Source organism: Ischnura elegans, chromosome 4 (assembly GCF_921293095.1).
Source record: "Ischnura elegans chromosome 4, ioIscEleg1.1, whole genome shotgun sequence".
NCBI lineage: Eukaryota > Metazoa > Arthropoda > Insecta > Odonata > Coenagrionidae > Ischnura > Ischnura elegans.
The window spans coordinates 95,374,633-95,397,601 of NC_060249.1; the positions used below are offsets into that span (position 1 = coordinate 95,374,633).

General features: G+C 36.3%; 1 protein-coding gene across 1 annotated transcript in view; it reads right to left on the minus strand.

Annotated features, from left to right (window-relative positions):
* Window positions 1-18,094: 18,094 nt before the first annotated feature.
* Window positions 18,095-22,969, minus strand: part of LOC124158195 (dynein axonemal heavy chain 2) — a 58,221-nt gene continuing 53,346 nt past the window's right edge. The window contains exons 14-16 of the mRNA XM_046533383.1: window positions 21,977-22,134; window positions 21,750-21,892; window positions 18,095-18,244 (exon numbers count right to left, since the gene is read on the minus strand). Coding sequence (XP_046389339.1) covers window positions 18,095-18,244; window positions 21,750-21,892; window positions 21,977-22,134 — 451 coding nt within the window. The remainder of the gene's footprint in view (window positions 18,245-21,749; window positions 21,893-21,976; window positions 22,135-22,969) is intronic.

The window sequence follows — 22,969 nt, forward strand, 5'->3', positions numbered from 1 at the left end:
AGTAACCAACCAGCCATTCAAAAATAATTAATTTAACTAAGTGTGGAACACACAAGGAAAACTTACCTCTGAATGTCATTCACAATTACCTCAAGGGGTGGGTCATTTTCTTTGTAATTTTCCATAAAAATATCCATATCTGCTCGCCACAAGTCACTAAAAGGAATCCATTCTTTGATGTATTCCTCAATGCCATTAATAACATCCTGAAGAACTGTAATAAATATATTTTTCATATGTTGGTTAGAATGGCCAAAATTAGGTTTACTCATCAATAATATCTGAATATGGTCGCATAAGAGCCTTCAAATTTTCAGAAATAAATGCATCACAAATGTCTTGTGATCTAGAAACAGGACATCAGTAGTTGATTTTTGCTAGACGAATTCTCTACTCCAAAATGCTAAGAATGGATGCTTCAACAATAACTCACTTGCTACGAGTTAATCACATAAATGCAAATCAGGTAAAAGTTAATCGAGTGCCGGTATTCAATTGGTATACAGGTAGGCATGAAATCAAATGTAATTAGGTTCTCTAACCTCTTCTTCACGAAATGACACCAATTTACAAACCATTCTCCTTACTTACAGCAAAAACTGTCAAAAGAACTTCCAATCCATGAAACCTCCATTTTACGAAGTAGATAGATAGTCCCCACAAATGATTTCACCTATGCCAGTTTTCCAGAGCATTGGAAGTAGATGGCCCATTCGACAGTTGGAAAGAGACTAGAAACCTTTTCAAACAGAGTGAGGAAACTTGTAGTCTCCTTTTGCAGCTTTTCCCTTTTCCTTCCTCCAGCACTACTTAAGCAGTTTGGGGTTTACACCCTTATTCAATAAGGACTTCATCTTGAAAAGCGTCAAAATTTTCATGAGGGAGACTTCTTGCCTCCACTTCCATGAATAGCAACTTTTCGAAAGGTGCCATTGGTGTTTAAAAAATTTATTCCCAAATATTTTTAGTTCAACTTATATACCTCCAATAAGTTAGCGGATAGTTAGTTAGATAGATAGTTAGTTAGCAGTAGTTAGCGGATACATGGATGTCCAACTGCAATTCCAATTCCTCACAAAAAGGTGCATTGGTAATCCTGGCACAGCCAAGGTCAATATACCATTACCCAAGAGTATAACAATCTTGATCACACCAAAGTATCTCTTCCAAGGTAACAATGAGTATCTTTTCCTAGCTTATTTTATTCACTAATACCTTGGAGCAGCACTCTTTCTCACCCATGTTTACCCAGCTATTTCTCTAAGTAAACAAATAAAGATCAGAGATCCCACAATTTCTTAAGACGCATAGGTATAATGACCATGGGCTCAAAGCCCTTTCTTGATGATAAGAGAGCATCTCAGACTCATGTTTACTCAATGGCTGCTACATATAAGTAAAGATGTTCTCAGCCCAGCCCTATTTCTAAAGAAGTAAAGCCATTGATGTGGAGCATGGGCCATGCAAAATGAAGATTTTTAGGTGGTGTTCAGATAGTCTTCATTAAAAAAATCTGCCTGAAATGGTTGAGAGATTTAAAAAATAAAGAATCATAAAAAATTCTTCATAATTGTCTAATTTGGCCTGAGAATAATTGGATAATAACATTCACCATCTCCAAGAACAAAAAAGTCACCTTGCTAACCTTTGAGGCAAAATAGAAACAATGAGCCAAACCAGCTGCCAAGGGACAGAGTTACTGCTTACACTTAAACTAATGTTATGCTATAGTATTAAACGGAATTTACCAAATACTTGGATGCCTTGTTTTTGGAAATAATTTGTATGACTTGCACTCTATGACGAGTTGGTCATTTTGAAATAATTATATTTCTGACAGGTACTTAGGAAAAATTGTCATGCAAATAGTTAAGTCTTTTGTCAGGGTCTCTTAAGAAGAGAGGCAAAGCAGGATGATCAGACCAGAGGCTACAGTTTCAAGCAAAAAGTAATTTGTCTGCTGCTTTTAAGCCACTGTGTCCACAAAATGAAGAAGTTCTGTAGTGGAATATGTTCTCTGAAGGCAAATGTTATGATGAGGAGGAGAGTTTGAGAGGGTGGGAGAATAAAGGCTTGAGTATTGGTGGAGAGATCAATTATTGATTATCCGATGGTGCTTTAACTAAACTTCATGGTGATTGCTTTGCCTAATTTGAATTAGCTTTATTGTCAATGCCTTTGCCTGTGCTTACATCAATGGCAAAAAATTGCTAAATAGATATCCACAGTTCCTATTACAGTAAACTCTCGATTATACGAAGTCAGCAGGGCAGGAAAATTGGCACTTCGTAATATCAAGTTTCGTAATTTCAAGTCACGAAAAAATTTTTGCTTTTATTCCCATTGCCCTTTTTTTGTCTTTGGTGGCTTTTTTAAAACGTTTTCAGTGGTTATTTATACTAGAATTTTTTAAAATGCTTTTTGTTATTGATTTTATGCTGTGAAAGATCGTTGAAAAGTCATACGACCCTAAACTGCCCATTCTTAAAAGTGAAATATCAACGATCTTAGTGCTAAGGAAATTCCCGTCCATTTAAAAAAACGTAATCAAATAACAAATTGAAAAATTTTGTATACGAATTTAATCTTAGAAATTTGAGGTCAGTAGCGAACAGCAACTATTATCTACGCATAAGATAGATACTTTTTTCCAACACCTACAAAATTTTAATGGCAGCCAGCCTAGCCACCATTTATGTCGCCCTCTATTGCTCAGTGACAAGAAAAAAACAAGGGTCTTAGCCTGTTTCCAAAATAAACTAAGTAGGTTAAAAATTGTAGTTCCCTCCATATTGTCCGGTGAATGTACGACCCTTTTAATTAGTTATTTTCATTATGATTCAGTTATGATCATAAATTACATAGGATATGATTTTCTACCAGCGAATATTTGGAGTAAATTCTTTTCGGGCTCTAAGTCCAGGAGCCGTGCTCCATCATTTTTGTGGACGTTACAATGGAAGACTTTTTATTCATCGTCAAGGCCATTTATGCCGGGTGTGAGGGGCCATATTGATATATATTATGTCTATTTTCTTTTATGCCAACAGAAGCAAGGTTCCAACCGGAGAAAGGCTGGAGAAGCATCTTTTATTATCAGGGAAATAAAGAGAGAAACTTTATTACCCACATTCATTTTTTTCCTAAAACTTACATGTTATCATTTATCAACATACATATTTAGGAGAGGTATTGGTTCACTAGCATGAATTCCCAAAAATGATACCCCAAAACATGTACCTTAACCTTATTTAGTTTTCGTGTTTCTTTCTCCATCGTATCGAAAATTATGCTAAGTACTATCATTGATATAGAAAAAAAGATTTTCTTAGTTATAGCACTAAAAATTAGTCACGTCATAATCGTGAATACTTAGTAGCATGGAAAGGAAAAAAATAACTAAAATCGATTGAAAAGTCTGCAGAGAAAAATAGAGACAATTTCATCAACATAGCACCTCTTTCCCGGTAGGTATCAATGGCCTTGATGATGATGGAAAAGTCTTCAATATAAATGTCGGTTGGTAGATGAAATGCCTTACCCAGACAGAAATACAAGAATTTCATTCAACCATTAATTAGTTTTTTCTACCTTCCACACAAATATTTATTCCCGTTTCTGGCGTGCCTATTTCTAGCACTAAAACCATAATATATTTTTTCTTTAACAACATTACATAGTACCATTTTAAATACGGTGAAGAATGAAATCCGAAAGCTAAAGATGGCCTATGTATTGAGGTATCATTTTCAAGAGTTCACGAAAGTAAACCAACATTGCAAAATTATAAATCTACACAATATTTATAAAATAATGAACCCAAACGCCACGTATTGCTGGCATCATTTAAGTCTGTCTTTCATGTTTATAGTAGTTTAATAAAACCAAAAAAGTAAGCTCATAATTTCAGATTGACGTCATGTTTTGGCTCATTCTTTACAAATATTAACCAGATTGTTAATTTTTTAATCGCATGGAGATAAAATAATTAATTTTGAAAAGTTGGTGTTTTGTTTAGTTTTCCCCAAAATGCAACTCATGCTTCCTAACTTGGCGAAACTGATTAGGTTCAATTATGGGATTAATGAGGCAGGTAGCCCAGCCGTGTCTTTGGGTGAACGGAGTGGAAGGGGATGCTAATCTACCAAGTCTCATAGAAGCTACGGCAGACTAAAAATGTCAAGAAATGACAAAACATGTGTTGTAGAAAATAAAATGAAAGTGGATAACAATGTTTTCCTCTTCACTGCCCCGATAATGGAAAACACTTCTTCAGCCTCTATCCAGTTGGAAACATGTCCCTGTCGCCAGAAGAGATGAACCATGTCCTTCTCCACAGCCACAAAACATTCAAAGGGAGTAGGGCAAGTAAGATTGGGATGGGTATTCTCTGGTCAAGGAAGTGGAAGCAGGATAGAGAGAGGTGGATAGTGTGGGAGGAAGAGGGGTGGTAAAGGGCCTTCAGCCTTGACTGAGACTATGTTTGTGGGGATATGTTTTCTTATGATCTCGCAATGGAGGAACGGGAAGGAGTGCTAGAAGAAAGTTCATGGTTAGAGTAGGAAGTGTCTCTTCATTACAAGTAGCCTGCAAAATAATTAGGTAGTGCATAGAGCCCGATATTTAAGATACTCCTCACTTTCAGCTTCTTCGTCACTGCTGTAGTGTCTAGTCCCAGCCACTGCTTCTTCTCCACTGTTTGCTGCTAAGACACTCCTTAGGCACCGACTGAAGCCCTTCGCATATTCTCTCCTTTGTGGATAGATAGCAAAGCTGCTGATGCGAAAACTTAATGCACGGAATCATCAAATCCCTGTTGAAATTGGCAATAGAGGAGCTATTTCTCCCTCAAAATGGGCTCGTGTATAAAGCATTATATCATCGGTGATATCCTTACTACCTCTTCTCTCCTTTAGTCGTCGACAACTGTAGTATTGTCTTCGACCTTTATCCCCTCCAAAATCCGAATCCAAAGGGTATTTCTTACAGTCCCACTCCGAAAAGGTAGGAGTGTAAGGAATATCCCACACGACCTTATTCACATGTTAAACTAAGACGTATATTCGACGTGATGTTTAGGAGTAGGCACATAATAGGAACAAATGTATCAGCCAAGATATTTTTACAGAACTCCTATTTCCCCTCGATTCCCACCATAAGTTTGTAGGTGAACCCTTTCCCTCCAAAGTTGCACCATCATTTACGATACCTTGCCCAACCGTTTCATATGCTTAACTTGAAGTATATTTGATGAGATGTTTATGAGTGGGCACAAAAGTAGGGGCGTTATGTCAGCCACAATATTTTTACTGAACTCTTACTTCCCCTCGATTCCCACCGTAAGTTTTTAAGCAAACCCTTTCTCTCCAGAGTTCCACCATCACTTATATTTTCACAGATGGACCACAGTTGACAAATTTTTCCCCGTAGTTCAAATAAATGAATTCCATTGGCTCCAGTGTTCCAACCCAATGTTCATAATTTCAAAAAATTTCGTACTTTCAAAACTTTGCATTATCACGGGGTTCCAATTCATGTTCCAATCCAGCGTTCAAATTCACGGTCCGTTAATAAGTCAACAATAAGACAATCACTGGCCATATATTTACTAAAAATTAACGTATGAGACATATGCCGTGAATGTAAATGCAGCCATGAAAAGTGATATATGTTATGACGTCACCTATCGTTTGCAAAATTCAGGGCCGACTTAAGGCCCAACCAACCCAACCGTGCTCTTGCCTGGACGCCGAATCCCATGGCCTCCTTTAATATGCGAATGCCCTTAGGACCTTCTTCCGTCTGAACACCGGATGTCCTTTTTTAATTCCTCGCCAAGAGATTGTTTCTTGCGCACGTTGTTATTAACGCACAGTAACCAAATTTCCCTTATCCAATCTTTCCAAGATCGTGGAAAATATTTTATTAAAATTGTTTATAGAATGTAAAGCCCGTTTTACACGGTACACGGAATTGCGCAGTCTGACGTACGTGTAAAGGCGCAATCAAAATTGCGTCGTGTAAAGCGGTGAATTGCTAGAACACATGCGAGAATGCGTGGATGCGAGACGGCAAAATAGCCCCTGTTCTAATTTCGTTCATGCATTCGCGCAATTCCACGTCATTTTAGAGATTAATGCAGCTCTAACCTGCGCAATTCCGTGTACCGTGTAAAACGGCCTTAATGAATCAAAAAATCAATTTCATATAATTACAATGCGCTTGGTTTGAAATATATAAAGACAAAATAAATACCTGCTGAAACAAGTGATTTTCATTTTCACTATATTATTCACATAAACTGAAATGAGAAGAGTGCAGTCTATTGAGAGCTATTGCCATAAAAAGAAAGCCTATTTGCGGTAGAAATGTTTCCTTAAATGAAATTCCAATGGCAAACTCATATTTCGAAGCATATGGCATGTGCCTTCATTTTGTGTGGGAACCGAACTTCGAGTTACAAATCAGATAGTTTTCATAAATGGTTCAATCTGGGTCTATTAGAAATGCAAGTTATTTCATTTGTCCTTTTTCGAATACAAGTCCATCCCAAGCTATCAATGAAATTGAAACGCTTAGACAAAATAACACACTTCTGCCATTAAAATGGAAAATATCGTTCAATGTGTCGTCATATAGTAGAGACCAATTACTACACTTCGAATATTCGTGTGTAGATAAATGCGTAGACTGAGAGTCTGCAAGTGCCTGACCTTGAAACATGATTAACATATTGAATTTGATCAGTCAATCGTAGTATTACATATTATCAAGATTGAGATATTTTTAAGGTTTCATGGCGAAATTCATGGCTTTTTCCAGGGTTTTTCATGGTAGACAAAATTCACAGCTTATTCACGGTTTTCAGGTTTTCACGGTTGAGTGGGAACTCTAGGTATCAATTAGCACCCAGTATTTACCATAGACTTTTCGCCAGGACCACAATTTCACAATGTATTATCAAAAACTTTGTAATATCCTGCTTAGAGTAATCAAGAGCTTACTGTAATTACAAAAGGCTTTCAATTGCATAAAGGAAATTATTACTGTGAATGTTGGAATATTTCCTGAATTTTACTCTAATACTGGCCATGAGAAGTAAATGGAGTGATATTTTTGAGAGTCATCAAATGCCTGCCAGGTGATTAAGTCATGCCACTCACAACTCACTAAGACAGCCTCTCCTTTATAAATCCCCAATATCAACAAAGTTAAAAAAAATTTGGGTACCTTCAACTTCAAACAATTTGAGGTTAAAATATGTTCCAAATGAAAATAAAATATAATCATTAAATTAAGCATATCGATGGCTAGGTTCTAACAACACGTATGTCAAATTCGGCCGGTTTGAGACAGGTATCTTGAACAAAGTGTTATAACATTAAAAAATAAAATACAAGCAAATTACAACTCTTTGTTTGTAAATGAATGCTTCTTTATCAGTTTTATGAACTTTTGGTTTTTAATTTCAGTGCACAATCAAAAATATTAATTGTGTTTTTGCTCTACCAAAAAGTTGCTATTTTTGAGATACGTGTTGTTAAAACTTAGCCATCGATATGATGCCTAAAATTAAACTGCATCTTAATATAATAAAAAAACTATGCCTACTATTTAGCCAAAAAAGAATCTTTGAGAATCTAATTACACAGATAAAGAAACTTACTCTGATCAACTCTAGAGTCCAAACCTTCCCATCTAGGATCTTTTCTTATTTCAACATGGATTGGAGGTTTTGAACCTTTGCCAACATAGAATTTTGTGAGAATCCGTGGTACTACCTCCATACTTTTGGCCATGCCTGACAAAATTGTTAGCAATTTTTTCTTGGTAAAGTCAGTGGCAGGTTTTAATGTTATCTAAAACAATAGATAAAATTATATGCACTGAATAGTAGAGGCCTTCACGTTGTAGAAATCCATCTTACTGATTTGTTAATGAAAAACTTTGCTGTTTCTACAATTTGGAACTTTATTTTCCTGACTAGTTTCAATACACTGTATCATATTCATAGGACTATTCATAGGCTAGTCCTATGAATATGATACAGTGTATCGAAACCAGTCAGGAAAATAAAGTTCCAAATTGTAGAAACAGCAAAGTTTTTCATTAGCAAATCAGATAAAATTATACATAAAATTACATAAAGTCAACGCCATTTGTATACAATTCAATAGCAGTAATCTGATATATTACTCATAAGTCACCAGCCATAGAACTGATTAAGTAAATCCATTCCTTGATGTTCCCAGATTCCAGGTTTGAGCCCTAACTTTGCTGGTTTTCTCAACCTTATTTTAATTTCGTATCCTGTAATTTTGAGGGCATATATTGTAACCGATGCCGCTTGGCATGGTTCATGATTAGCTTTAAATGTGCGTTCACGAGGGAAGGAGAGCTTATGCCTTGTCATGCATTGTGTGTGAATGTGTGTGTGTGCAGTGAAGCATGGATGAACTCATGTTTCCCCTTCCCCCCACGATTCCCTGTTTCCCCATTCCAGGGTTTTTCCATCTGCGTAAGTGCCAGGTGAAAAGTCCACGTCTTCCCCCCATCCCACCCTCCAAGCAACACCTGTGTGCAGCGAACGGCGGGTGATGCAATCTACACCCCCTACCCCTACAAACAGAGAACGTACTATGGCAAACCCCCTGCGCTGAGAACCCAAAAGAAACAGGCCTCTTCCTGGGTTCCCCCCACCTGCCCAAACCCCAGAAAACCAACCCTCTTTGTGTTATAAAATTTGGACGTACTCCAGCTTAAGGAGACACATCAACACTGACCTTGTATTGCGGCCGATGGTTAAGCCAGATTGCTGAGGCATCTTGCCCGATACATGGATGAGAGATAGAGAAATGCAGACATTGGACCGAGAGGTGAAGAGTGGCAAAGAAGTGGAAACAGGAGAAAAGAACGGTAAATTTCCTGGGCCCTAAGGTCACGTTGTCCTGAATTGAAAATTCTCTCAGTCCACGGTAAATGAAGACGCAGCAACCCCAACAGGAGCAAGCCGAGGAGGTCATCCCCCATCCAAGACTGAGAGCTGGAGAGCCAATACATAAAACTATCATCCCACATTACACCCCTTCCCCCCCCCAAGTTAAGAAGATTCTCGAAGAAATCCCCTTTATCCCCAAATCAAGAATAGAAGAAAGCCCCATTATCTGTGGAGAAGACCCATCACCCTGTAATATTCGTCCCTTGCATTTTTTTTTTACCCCTTTTGCCCTCCCGTTTTCCCCATGAATGAGTATATATTTTAGTAGTAAGGACAGAGTGTGGATCATTGTAGAGTGTTTAAGATTAACGTTAGCGTTGTCACTTCATTTTTTTTTACGCCAAAGACTGATTAGAAGTGAAGATTCTAGTTCCATTTTTTTCATTTCTCTAATTGTCATTTGTTTTCGGTTAGAGCTGATTGATTTTGGTTCTTTTCTCTGACCAGTAGTGTGCTTAAAGTAAAGATAATTGGTCAATAATTTCATGTATTTCTATGTATTTTTCCTTGTTTATTTTTATTGCATTAAATTTTCTGTCGTACGCATAATTTGTGTAGAAGCTCTCGTTCTTTCGTGCACACCACCCATTCGCAAAGAGCCCCACCCAAAACACGACTTTCCCTTTCCCTCCCCCCTTTTTCATCCCACGACCACTATTCCGACCCTCGACCCTCCCAGCAAACCCTCCCCCACTCACCCTCACCATGTCACAATATGGATATGTAATGGAGACAGGCGATAAAAGCAACAACTTTTAAAATTTTGCCTAAAATAAAACTTTTAAAAGTAATTTGGCACAAAATAGGTTAGCACACATTTTACAAAAGGCTTGGCAAAAATGTGAAGATAATGACATAGAGTAAAGTGCTAAAGTAAAGAGAACAAGGGTGAGTTCAAACACATGGGGCACGTTTGAACAATGATGACCGCTGGGGTTTACATTGTCATAACTTATAAATTCTGAGTTTTGATGCAAACTTATTTGACATCAGACTTAAAAATGATACAATTGGTTGTGTTTCATATAAATATGATGTGCTAATTTCTTTTCTTCAGAGTTTTGGTAACATTTTTGGGGCAAAGCAGTTTAGTCCAGGAAATAATGCACTTTGGCCAGCAATTTTTGCAAACTGAATCGATTTGCTTGAAATTTGACAGTAGGTAAGGAATAGACTCATGATTAGTATTTACATAACGGTTTCCACCCGATCTCAATGGTGGAATTTTTTAAATTACGTTTTGACAATAGAAATTCATGGAAAAACTATGTCTATGGAAACAATTTTCTAAACAAATTTTTCATAAAAGTAACATAAAAATATCCCAGGCTGGGCAGAAACACAGGACACAAAATAATAAAATATTTTTTGAGTTATCCGCGATTGAATGTAACAGTTTTTCAACAAAGTAATCAATGTATTTATTGTTTTAATTAGAGATGTGCGAATTATATCCGCGAATACTCGAATAGCTCGAATACTAGAAAGTATTCGATACTTGAGATCTCAAATAATTATGGTAAAAGTACGACCTCGAATACCTTGAATACTTTGAATTTCGTGCCATACACTGTTGCACGCACGTCGTTGGTAGTTGACTCGAAAAACAACCTAGAGGACTCTAGTCGTTTAGTGCATGCAGTGCCGTTTTAGGCAAGTTGACAAACTACATCAAATTCAAAGAAAAGAGTGGTGAACAAATATCGTTCGACATGGGGAACCGAAAATGATCGGGGGAAAAATCCAAAAATGAACGTTTAGCATGCTCATATGCAACTTAATTAGTAGGTGATTTTCCAATGAACAATTAATGCTGAAAGGTTTTACTTCTGTTTGTAATGTTAAATACAATTTAAAGATTACTGAACTTGATAATTGAGTGTTTTGACTGACTAATTAAAATATTAACAATGATTTTACTTGCCCAAACATTAGTACAAACACATGATACAAGGTATGTCAAGATAATTAAAATGGAAATATATAGTTAATAAAACAAAAAACAAAGCAAATGGTTGAAAAACACAATCAGATAAATTATTCATGAAGGTACCTATTCATTTACTGGGTATAATAAATTCTCCGGCAAGAAAATACAATTACAGTAAACTCTTGATTTTACGAAGTCAGTGGGACCGGAAAATTGGCACTTCGTAAAATCGAGTTTCGTAAATTCAAACCTTTTTCATAAGTCACGAAAAAATGTTCGCTTTTGTTTCTTCCGCCATTTTTTGTCTTTAGTGGTCTTATTTAAATGTTTTCGGTGGTTATTCTCGGTATAATTCCTAGAAAAGGCTTTTTGCTATCGATTTATGATGTGAAAAATCGTTAAATAATTATACCACCATAAAATTCCCATTTCTTGTTCATACTTCAACATCAACGATCGCTAAAGAAATTCCCGACCAGTTTAGAAAACGTAATCAAATAATGAATTGCAAAGTTTATTAACAAGTTTGCAAGAATTAACACTTATAAATTTGTGATTAGGAGCCAATAGCTACTATTAAGTATGCAAAAGATAGATATTTGTTTCTGACACCCACGGAATTTTAGCGGCAGCCGGCCTAACCGCCATTTATGTCGCCCTCTATCGCTCAGTGACGAGAAAAAAAGAAAAACAAGGGTCTTAGCCCGTTTCCAAAATAACCTTCGTAATTTAATATTTCGAGTTACTTCGTATTTTCAGCAGAATGTGCTCTATTTTCACTGAGATTCAATTACGATCATAAATAACGTAGGATGTGATTATCTTCTGGCGAATATTTGAAGTAAATTCTGTTTGAGTTCTCCGTCCGACTACTGTGTTCCATCATCTTCGCAGACGTTGCCATAAAAGACTTAATTCTTCATCAGGACTGTATTCTTCATACCGGGTGTGAGGTGACCTGTTCATATAGTATGTTTCTCTCCTTGTATGCCGACAGGAGCAAGGTTCCAACCGGAAAACGACAGGAGAAACATCTTACAGTATCGGAGAAATATAAATAGAAACGTTATTATCCACATTGATTGTTTTCCTACAAGAGACGTTTTATCATTTCTCAACGTGGTTAAGTATTGGTTCGCTAGCGTGAATTCCCAAAAAATGACACGCAAAAACCTGTACCGTCACCTCATTTAGTTTTCGTGTTCCTTTCTCCGCCGTATTGAAAGTTAGGCAAAGGATCATTGACATAGAGAAAAGATTTTCTTAGTTTTAGCACTAAAAAATAGTCGCGCCATAATCGTAAATAAATATAGTGTGGAAAGAGCAAAGAAATTAATTTCAATTGAAAAGTCAGCAGAGAAGAAGATAGACAATTATAAGCGCGGCACCATTTTCCCGATAGTGGAAGATACTTCTTCCGCCTCTCTCCGGTTAATAACTTCCCCCCGTTGCAGGTAAAGATGAACCATGCCCTTCTCCACAATCGGGGAACCTTCCCAGTGGGTGGGGTGAATAAGAGTGGGATGGGGATTGCCTGAGGGAAGAAGTGTGGTCAGCACAAGGACTGGTGAAGGGGGCAGGACAAAGAAGGGTGGGGAAATGGCCTTCAGCTCTGCCTCAGTCTACTTTTGGGGGCCGTATTTTTTTGCGACGCACACAAGCTTAGTCTCCTTAGGGAGGGAGTGAATGGGAAATGCTGGGGAAGGAGGGGTTTGGGATGCGTAAGGTGGGTGTCAGCAAGATCAGCCAAAGGCGGCAGGAGGGAAGGGACGGCTTTGGAAAGACAGAACCCCAGCATGGGAGAACGGGGAAGCGCGTGAGAAGAAAGTTCATGGTTAGACTTGGAAGTGCGTCTTCATTACGAGAAGCCTGAAATATAAATTGGCGGTAAATAGAGCCCAGTACTTAAGATATTTAAGTTGTTCATTCACAAAGGCCAATATATACACGAAAAGATATTATAGCGCGGATTGCATGTATCAACGTCCATTTCGGGATGTTATTAATTTCTGTTCCCATTTATAAAAGTAGCAAATAGATTTGAAAGAATGATAATCATGAATAAAAATATCTAAATCGATATCCAAACGCACATGAGCAAAATAGATGAATGTATACATACCGATCCATCGCAAGTAATACCGCTCAAGCTTCTTCCGGTATAGGACTTTAAAATTCTGGATAATGCCTTGGTCCAAGGGCTGGGACTTGCTAGTCGAGTTCGGGGGTAAAAAGAGGACTCGAACATTAGCCAATTTTAGATCTTCCACGTATTTATGAACGGTGGCATTATCCATTATTAAAACAATTTTGCTGTTCTCTCCAGCAATTTTTCTCTGTAGACGTATAACTGTTTGCTGGAAAATTTCTCGGGTCATCCAGCTGTTTTTATTTGCATGGTGAAAAACGGGGAGGGCTTCCAATTTTACGTGTTTAAGCACCGTGGCCTTTCAAATTTCCCAATGACAACGGGCTTATTTTGTCCGTGCCCGTTTGGTTGACACACAGCCCCCCAGTAACACGCACTTTACTCTTTTTTCCCCCATGGCACCTTTGCCCTTTGAAACCCAGGGTTACGTCAGGTAATGCATTAAAAAATAGCCCAGTTTCAGGGGCCAGCGAGGGTGAGCTCGTCGAGGAAAGGGTCCCGGATTAGGGACCCTTCGAAGTGCTTCGGCGAAAAGTAGTCAAGTAGTCTTCGAAGTACGTTCACAGCAGTGCAAAGGGTTAATTAGGGGTGTACGAAATACTCCGCGCGACCTTCCTGACATGTTAAACTACGAATTATTGTCGATGCTATGTTTACGAACAGGCACGTAAATAGGGGCATAATGTCAGCCGCGATATTTTAACTTAACTCCTTCTCCCCCTAAATTCCCACAGTGAGGTTTTTGGAGACCCATTTCTCTCCAAAGTTGCATTATCATTTACGATTGCGCACTTTTGATGGACCACAGTTGGAAGCGCTGATTTTTTAGCTACTTACGCCGGCGTAACTAGTTTTGTTGACAAATTTTTCGCCGTAGTTCGTATAAACGAATGCCATTTGCTCCTAGGGACCGAGCCGAGGTTCGTAAATTCAAAAATTTCGTATAATCGAAACTTCGTATAATCGAAACTTCGTATAATCGAATAGCGCCATGTATTTAGCATAGGCTTTTCACCGGGACCGCAATATCACTTCGTATAATCGAAAACTTCGTAAAATCCTGCTTCGTAAAATCAAGAGTTTACTGTATAATACATTAGCAATCAGTTTTTAGTTGAAAGGACACGTGGTACCATGTTTGTAACTAAAGAAAAGTCTCATTACAGGAGATATTACTGAGGTGATTAGACCTGTTTCTTAATATTGTGGTCAATATACAACACCTGACTAATTACATTCTCATGCACTGTATCACCAAATGTGACAAAAAATCTAAAGATAGAGAAAATGAATGATGTAAACACTTCATCAATCACTTTGAAACAATGAAAAGAATACTCACAACAAGATCATCCATATAAACTTTGGCTCTAAAGAGGGGAACCGTATAGTTTTTCTCTTTCCTCAGTAAAATGTTAAGCAAATATTCAAATGAATGATAAGTAACGTACTTGAATGTTTCCTCTAACATAGATTCAATTTTATCCACATAATCTGTCCATTGCGTTGCCATCTGTAAAAATAAATATCTTCAGTTACAGTGATTAAAGAGGGCAATAACAACTTTTCAAAAATTGTACATACCCTGTGTAGGTGGCCTTCAAAGATTTCGTAGACAATTTCGATCAAATCCTTTATTTTAAGGTAACTAACAAGCATTTCCTGAATTAAAGGTTCCCTAAGTAAAAATAAAACAGGAATTTTAATAAAGAGCTTTTAGAGTTAAAAGTTTCATTACTGAGGTTTCATTTCATGCAATAATATTTCTGATTGTTAAAAGTTAAATTTAAAATGTGTGTGCCAGGCATATGTCATTGCTAGTTACAGTTTATTTATTTAAAAAGTATAAAAGATTCATTAATTGTTGTTCGAGTAGCTTCCTTAAGAGAATAAAGAGAGTACTTAAAACACTGACATATTTTTAAGAGGTTATATGGGTTCAGATGCACAAAATAAGTACATAAATTAGTTCCAGAAGCATAAATTAAAAGAAAAAATATAAGTAAATAAGGGCAAAATAACGCAGAAATATGCCGACGTGAATATATAAAGTGCACGGACTTCCTAAGAAGAACGTGTTGCCGTGGAAGAAGAAATTACATAGAAACACCAAAGAAAAGATGTTAAAAGATATTTATGATTTAAAAATAGCACATGGAAGTGGAGAAAGAGGCGAGAGATATGAAAAATTCGGAAAGGACAATAATGTATTTCACTTGATAACTAACTATGCGCACAGTTCTAGTCAAGAAAACTTGTTGGACGGCAATCGAACATGGCTACAAATACATTCCGGAGGACAATCTAAAGCCTAGATTAAATAGAAAAGCATTAAATTTGCTGATACAAAATGAGATTTACCAGAAACCTTGAGGATAACGGTGACTGCAATTGTGCACTTGAAGCCTTGGAAATATTGGAAGAGATATACACCACCGGAATACAAGATGAAGATTCAAGGCTTAAATAGAAAACTGGCCAAAGGAAACATACTTTTTTCTGACAATCATAGCACTATGTTCTTCTTACTGGGTTTACCGCTTGAAAAGTAAGATGGACTAGTTCAATGTCTTGAAGATGAAGAGAACCTGACATCGTAGAAGGCACAGGCAAAATTACTAGTGGAAGAAAAACAGATGATTTGATACGAGGATGATGTGAAAGCTTTAGCCATGAATACATGGAACTAACACCTATAGCATAAGCAAAATGAAAGTGGCAATAGATTTGAATATGAAAGCACCGATACAAGAACTAAGTGGAAACCGACAAAGGAATACAGGTGCTACAGCCGTGGTGGGCAAAACTATAAAGCGAAGTATTGCAAAAACCACTTAGACAACCAGATGATTACAGACCAAAAATGGATAGAAAACTAAAGGTAGAAAATAAATTTAGACTCGCCGAGAATGCAGTAGGAAGAGAATTTAAGGCATTGTGCATTACCAGGCAAGTGAATGATGCTTACAAGAGAGGTGAATGGTGGGTTGATTGTGGGGTCACCCATCATATGATATGATAGAGGAAGAATATGATAATTATACACTGCAAGTGAATAAATTATTTGCTGAACTATTGCACAGAAGACAAGAGTTGAACAACATAGATGCCATAAATTTTAATGAAGACAGTAGAGGCAAAAAAAAGTTAAAGATATTAATATAAGTTAATTAAGTTAAAGATAATTATAAAGAAGAAATAAGAGATTCTAATGAGAAATGTTAAGTTTATATACAAGGCGAAAGCAAAAGAAAGATGAAGGAGGTGAGCAGAGATGTGATTTTAAAGGAAAATATACTTCCATATATTAAAATGCAAAATACTGAAGTAAAACTTCCAAGAGATATACATATGGAGTAACTAAATGTGGAGGTGAAGTGAAGACAGAGACAGTGAAGAAGATGATAGTAAAGGAGAGTATAAAGCAGAAATCTAAAATGATGAAGATCTTAGCTTTCGGGGGAAAAAGAGGTAGAAGATGAGATTCAGGACACTCCACCAGTGGAAGAAACAAAATTTAAAGCAGATGAAGTAATCTCCACAGAACCACCAAGAAGATCTGAAAGAATGATGGTGGAGGAAGTTCCCTGTCCTTGATGTAATTTAGAACAAGATCAAGAAGATGATCCAAACGTCAACTGTGTAAACCTTAAGTGTCCCATCCACAATGAAGTTTGCTTTGAACAGCCTCAGGGTTTTCCAAGACAGGGGAAGTGTTTTCAAGAGGTTTGTGTTAAAATTAAAAAAGAAACTACATTGACTACACCAGTAAGGTAGAAAATAATTTTCGTATACCGATGGACCATCAAAGGGCATGAAATAGGAGTGTATAACATAATCATGTGTTCACCTGAAAACTCATGAAGATGTAGATGATTTATTGGTATTTGGGAAAGAAAAAAATAGACATGGGTTCAAGAAAAAAAGTGGCTCTATGGACAACCAGTCAACTTTTTATTAAATACCGTTTACTAGGAAAGAAATAATGTTGATTTAGTTAGTAACAAGAATTATGTAGTAAAGTATGTAAAAGAATTCAAATTGAGATTTTCAAAATGATGGAATAATAGTTAATGAAAAAAATTAAAAGTGCAATTTTGTGTGTTAATTAAAAAAAGTGTTTAGAATGATGTTAAACCATTGCCAGTCAAGGGGAAGAGTAAGAGATTAAATTTAAAATATTTAAATTTAAAATTGCTGGTTACAGTTTATTTATTTTAAAAGTATTAAAGATGTATTCATTGTTATTCCAGTAGCTATCTTAAGAGAATAAAGAGTGTACTTAAGACGCTGAGATATTTTTAAGACTGACAACAAATTCTATTGGCTTTAGCTTTGATTACATAATTTACTGAAACTTACTTTCTGAGGAAAATAATAGGAATTGATATGCAAAGCAACAGGTATTTTTCCTTGAGCTGCCAAACTAAAGCCAATTCAATAAAACAATAGACTACAATAACTGGTTGGATACTGCAATTAAATTGCTAGGGTTATAGCAATGACTTTGTAAGCTTACCACAAAAAGCAATGAGCATAAAAAACATATTAAATGCAAACTATAATAAAATGTCTAGGTAGTATTTTATTAGGTTGCATGAAGAGTGAAAAATACGGGAAAAGGCAAAATAAAACTAACACTCATTTTACATTCAAGGAGAGGAAGTTAATAGGTTGAACTTCTAATTTATGAAGTCGAAGGAACCCAAATTTCATGATTTTGTAGATCTATGTATAATAGGGAGATAAACCATTTGCCGTGGAAAAAATCATTTGACTTAGCCTCGATTTAAACCCAAATATCCCAATTGCTGGTCATGCATACTAAGTGTTACACCACCAAGCCATCTTCCAAAGAAAATTTCAATCTGGGTTTACTGAACAAGAGAAGAGGTGTTGAAATCTCAAGTCCACATTGTTCATCATTTTTAGTCATCAGTATCCACAAGTCGGAATTAATAACATTATTACAGTGGAAAAGGCTGTCAATGATTATCAACAAAGTAGGGTTTTTCTCTCACCTATGATTAGCTTGCTCAATGATAAGTTCATTATAGGAATACTTATGATCCTTCTTCACAGTCACCAACATAACTGATCCTATGTTATTGCAGTATTCTCTAATTTTCAAGTGAATCATTTTGTACTCCTTGATTGCATCCCTAAGCTTCAATAATGGGAATAAAGATACACAAATTAATTATAACCATTTTAGACCTGAAAGTATTAAGGGCAAAATATAAATTTGAGCTACAGCAGAACCTCTTATTTACATGGACCCAAATTTCCTACCTTTGCAAATGGTAGGGAACTTTTGAATATTACAGGCATTCACAGGTCACCTGGAAGGCTTATGGCTATTCTCTAAAATCCCCTTCCACATTATCCATGTGATTGAAACTTTGAGTGTAGTGGATACAACACTAAGGATATCAGGAAGAGATTATCAGGAAAGACATTATCAAAGGAGGCATTTATTAGGGATGTGCGAGTACTCAAAAATTCGAGTCGAGTAGTTGGTATTCGACTCAAGTGATTCAAGTAGTATTACGAATGTCGAGTCGAGTGGAGTAGTTTGGTTACAGAGCTGTAGAGTCCAGTAAGTTTAGAAATCTGCCAGCAGAAGGTGCTATCTTGAAACTCATGTTGTAATATCATTTTTAAAGTCATTCTAATACCTTTGCCTAAGAGTTTCAGCTTTTTTATACGTAGCAGTCAGCCACTATAGTATTACCGTGGATGCCAAGTAACTTTTTTTCAGCTGCGGCATCAGACCGTCCTCCACTACGGAGGTGTTTTCGGAGTAATCGGAGTAGACCATAGCATCGCTCATACTTTCTTATGCGATACATTTGTACCCTAACATACTTTCTTTACTCAAGCGAAAAGGAAGTACGTAAAATTTGTTAGGATTTCTATAGAATAAATATAACTTCTACAATTCACAATTATTTGCAATCCAAGAAATATGAATTCCTGATACCTCCAAGCAATAAGTAATGCTTTTTAGAGAAGAGGGGGTCCCTGAATCACAGTGGGTGAGCTACCAACTACAAACAAGCCCTCAGCAGCCTTATGGGGCATGTGAAAGGAGATGAGAAAATGCAGCTGTGGCATGCGAAAGGATGGAGCAACAATAGAGGGAAAGGATGAGCAATTGGAGAGCAAACAGGAATGGCAGTCTGGGATGGCCCATTTTAACAGGTGAATGCACAACTCCAGCACTGATTACCTATGGTAATGGTGGGGAAGCCTTCAGGCATGAATGAAAAACATAAAAATCTAGTCAGAGGCTACAATTAGCAGTATAAATAGAGAATTGAATCAGCAATTTTAATTTATTACACCTGTCTCTATTTTTATGTATTTTTACAATGAAAATACAAATTTGCCTCAAAAATAATAACAACCTACCCATAAAATTGGTTAAAAAATATTTGGCATCATTTCTATATGGTAGCGTAACATGCACAATGCAAAATATTCCCTTTAATGCACAGATAATCATGTCTTAAATCAAAGATCCTTCAATGCATGAATAACATGTAGACATAGAGCTAGAGGTGCAGAGTAAAACAACACCAAGGCTGCTATTCTGGATGGAATAGCATTATGCTATTCTCCGTTATTGCAACCGATGTTGCTATAATATAGCGTATTGCAACGCCTATGCTATTTGGTATTCAGAACGGTTGCAATTCGTGTTTTTACTACACCGGAAGACGTAATTCTCAGAATAGCATAGGCCCGTAGCAATTCACTATTCTGAACGGCGAATTGCAACCGGTAGGCTTGCTATAATATTACGCGGTCTTCGAGGCCGAGCTATTCGGTATTGCAACCCTGAAAACGTGCGCATTGCGATGTCGAATTGTTTTGCTGAGGTTAAAGTAACATAATCAAGTATTGAAAAATGGAATAATAGCCAAAAATAAAATGATATCTGCTTTATTTTAATTAAATAATAGTAGCATAAGTGATGAATATTTAACTAGTCAGGTGAATTGGTTAGAAATTAACATTCGAGCTTAATATATGAAGCACAAGCTTGCTTCATCGACAGTACGAAAACAATAACAATTAATGCAAAGAATCACAACGATTAGCCCAAATTTTCCGTGTTTTATTCATATTTACCACTCATAATTTTATTTCATCACTTGACTTGCTACTAAAAATATCCTCAATGTAGGCTATGAGGTCGATTCTTGAAAAATTTCATGCTTGTGTTAACACACTAACTCGCCAAATATAATAATAGTTATAGCTTTCAATGAAAACCATATATTACCATATACTTTGATCAGCCGTTCATTTCCTCAATTGGACAGTATATACAAATACATGCAACGAGTCGAAATTATTTTCCCCACTATTCGCTACCTTCTACAATTAAAACTTAAAATTTACTAAATTATAACAGGGGCAGTCGACTTGCATTACTTGCTTGAAAACAAAGGATTTCTCCGAACACCAATAAAGTTTCCGAACAAATATGATTCACCACAAACGTTTAATGGAATATTCATGTACATCATAAACGCAATATATATCATGTGGCATTCAATACAAATTGTTTCCTCTATAGCCAAGCAAGTTATTCACACAATTAATTTTCAGTATATCGGCACAGTTCAGGGTCTATAAAAAATTTCAGTGGACACATTAAAATCAGCTGATACGAAAACAATGATAACTGACACAACAGCACTTTCCACACGATTCACTATTGCTAGATTCACTTTTTCACAGCTGATCCATCATCCTCAAATTCACCATCACCTCCCTCTGCTTTTTTCAAATCTGCAGCTGAAATATCGATACTATTCCATCGTAATACATGAAAGCACAGCTGTGACGTTGCCACCTACTTCAGTTCCTAAACAGAGATTGAATACTGAAATTGGGGAGTGATATAATATAAAGTTAGTATTAAAAATGAAAGCTTCTAGTCCACACAGTAAAGCTATATCGTCACGATCAAAGCAATAAAAGTTGGTACATATTTATTTTGACATGCAACGAACAGACAGACTTCGAAGCCTAAGACAATTACGAAGAAAATCAAACATATTTAGCTTTCAATGATCATTTCGCATAACATATATCTCACGATAAAGGACCGATCGGATATAGGTAAATGATTCAATATTTATGCCCGATAAATCATCATTATAACAGTAAAATTATGACCTAACCCACCTGTCGAAGCCATTGTGATAGTATAAAAACAACAACAATCAGCTGATTTCCCAAACGAGATTTTCAAAGCGTATTATATAAATCCACGGTTTAATATAATTTTTAAATGCAAATGAAGCAATTAGTTGTAATTGCAAGTCAATATTCCATAAAATACAGAAAAATATATAAAATATCTTCTCCCTCATTGGTTGCGCAAACTGTTCAGAAAGTTTTTCATACGGGAAAGGGCGGAGCTTCCAAATAGCTTGCGCAAGAAATAGCATGATGCTATTCCGAACAAAATTATTACTACACGTCATACAGAATACGGGGTCGTTGCAATAATGACCCGCAGAATAGCATATGCTATTTTTTGCAACGCTTATCCAGAAAAGCAGCCCAACACCATAACTTAAAATGGTATTGCAACTCATGCACGATGATTATACAACATAAAAAAATTTAAAAATTAAATAATATGCTCTTACATAATAGGAGTGCTGGCAGCATTCATCTACAAACTTCTCAAGTTTTGGTGTTAACCAGGTAACTGTAGTCAAAGCAGGATTTATTTTGTCGTCTACCAATAGTACTAATTCCTTGAAAAGTACAAGCTCAGAATCTGAAAGTACTGTCAAACACAGAGGGTAAGTTTACTTACAGATAATACATAGTAGGTTAATGAATAACAATTCCGTACCAATCAGCTTCTTACCATTGCATAAAAAATTGTAATCCCGGGTAAAAGCATACACACGATTGTATAGAAGGTAGTATGTACTGCTTTTTTCATAAAAAGTCTTAAGGGTAGGAGGAACATCAAATTTTAACATTTTCCAATACCTAATTTCCGTTGCAAGTCTTCTCAAATACCTGGACAAAAGAATGATTATGTAAATAAGAATGATTAATTTTACATCAAATTGTAGCAAATAGACTCGCCACCCGATTCTTGAGAAGAGACATGAAAAAAATTTCTTACATGCAAAGCATGCTTTAACTGCGCAGTTAGCCAACAAATGTAGTCTCCCATTTTTTTATTATTAAGGTTTAATGAAGTGAGAGGAGAGAGCAACTGTTTTCCAATTGTTTGCTCATCATAACAGTTGATGGGTTTCTAAAACCAGAATGAATCAATTTATCAATGTCCTATGTGACGATAGGAAAACTGTTTTTTCTTAAATGCAATTCTCTAAGATTTATTGCATAACTTTGATAGAAATTTAGTAAGAAAATTTCATGTCTATTAATGACTATACAGTAAAACTTTGATTTTACGCAGTTGGAGGGACCGAAATATGGGCAATGTGTAAAATCAAAGTGTGTAAAATCAAGAGTTGGTATTGAGGAGTATAGTTTTCAGGATAACATTTGCTCATTATTTTTAGAAAGCTTAGTCATACACTTTTTTATAGTTCTGATTTAAGCCAGAACCAGAACCAGAAAAAGTCTCATATATGAGGTTTCATGGTAAAAGAGTATGAAATCCTTTTCAATTGCATCAGATATGTTTCCGGATTCAATTACTCATTTGGAGGCAAGAAAATGAAGCCTAATAATCTTATTTCCTCACAGCAACACCACCGATGACGTGTTACCTTAAGAGAAACAGCATTGCATTCCTGAAGAATGTTTCCCATGGTTGAATTGCTAGCATTTCTGGCACTAAGATTACTTCTGCTACCTAGGAGAAATTTCGGAATGGTGA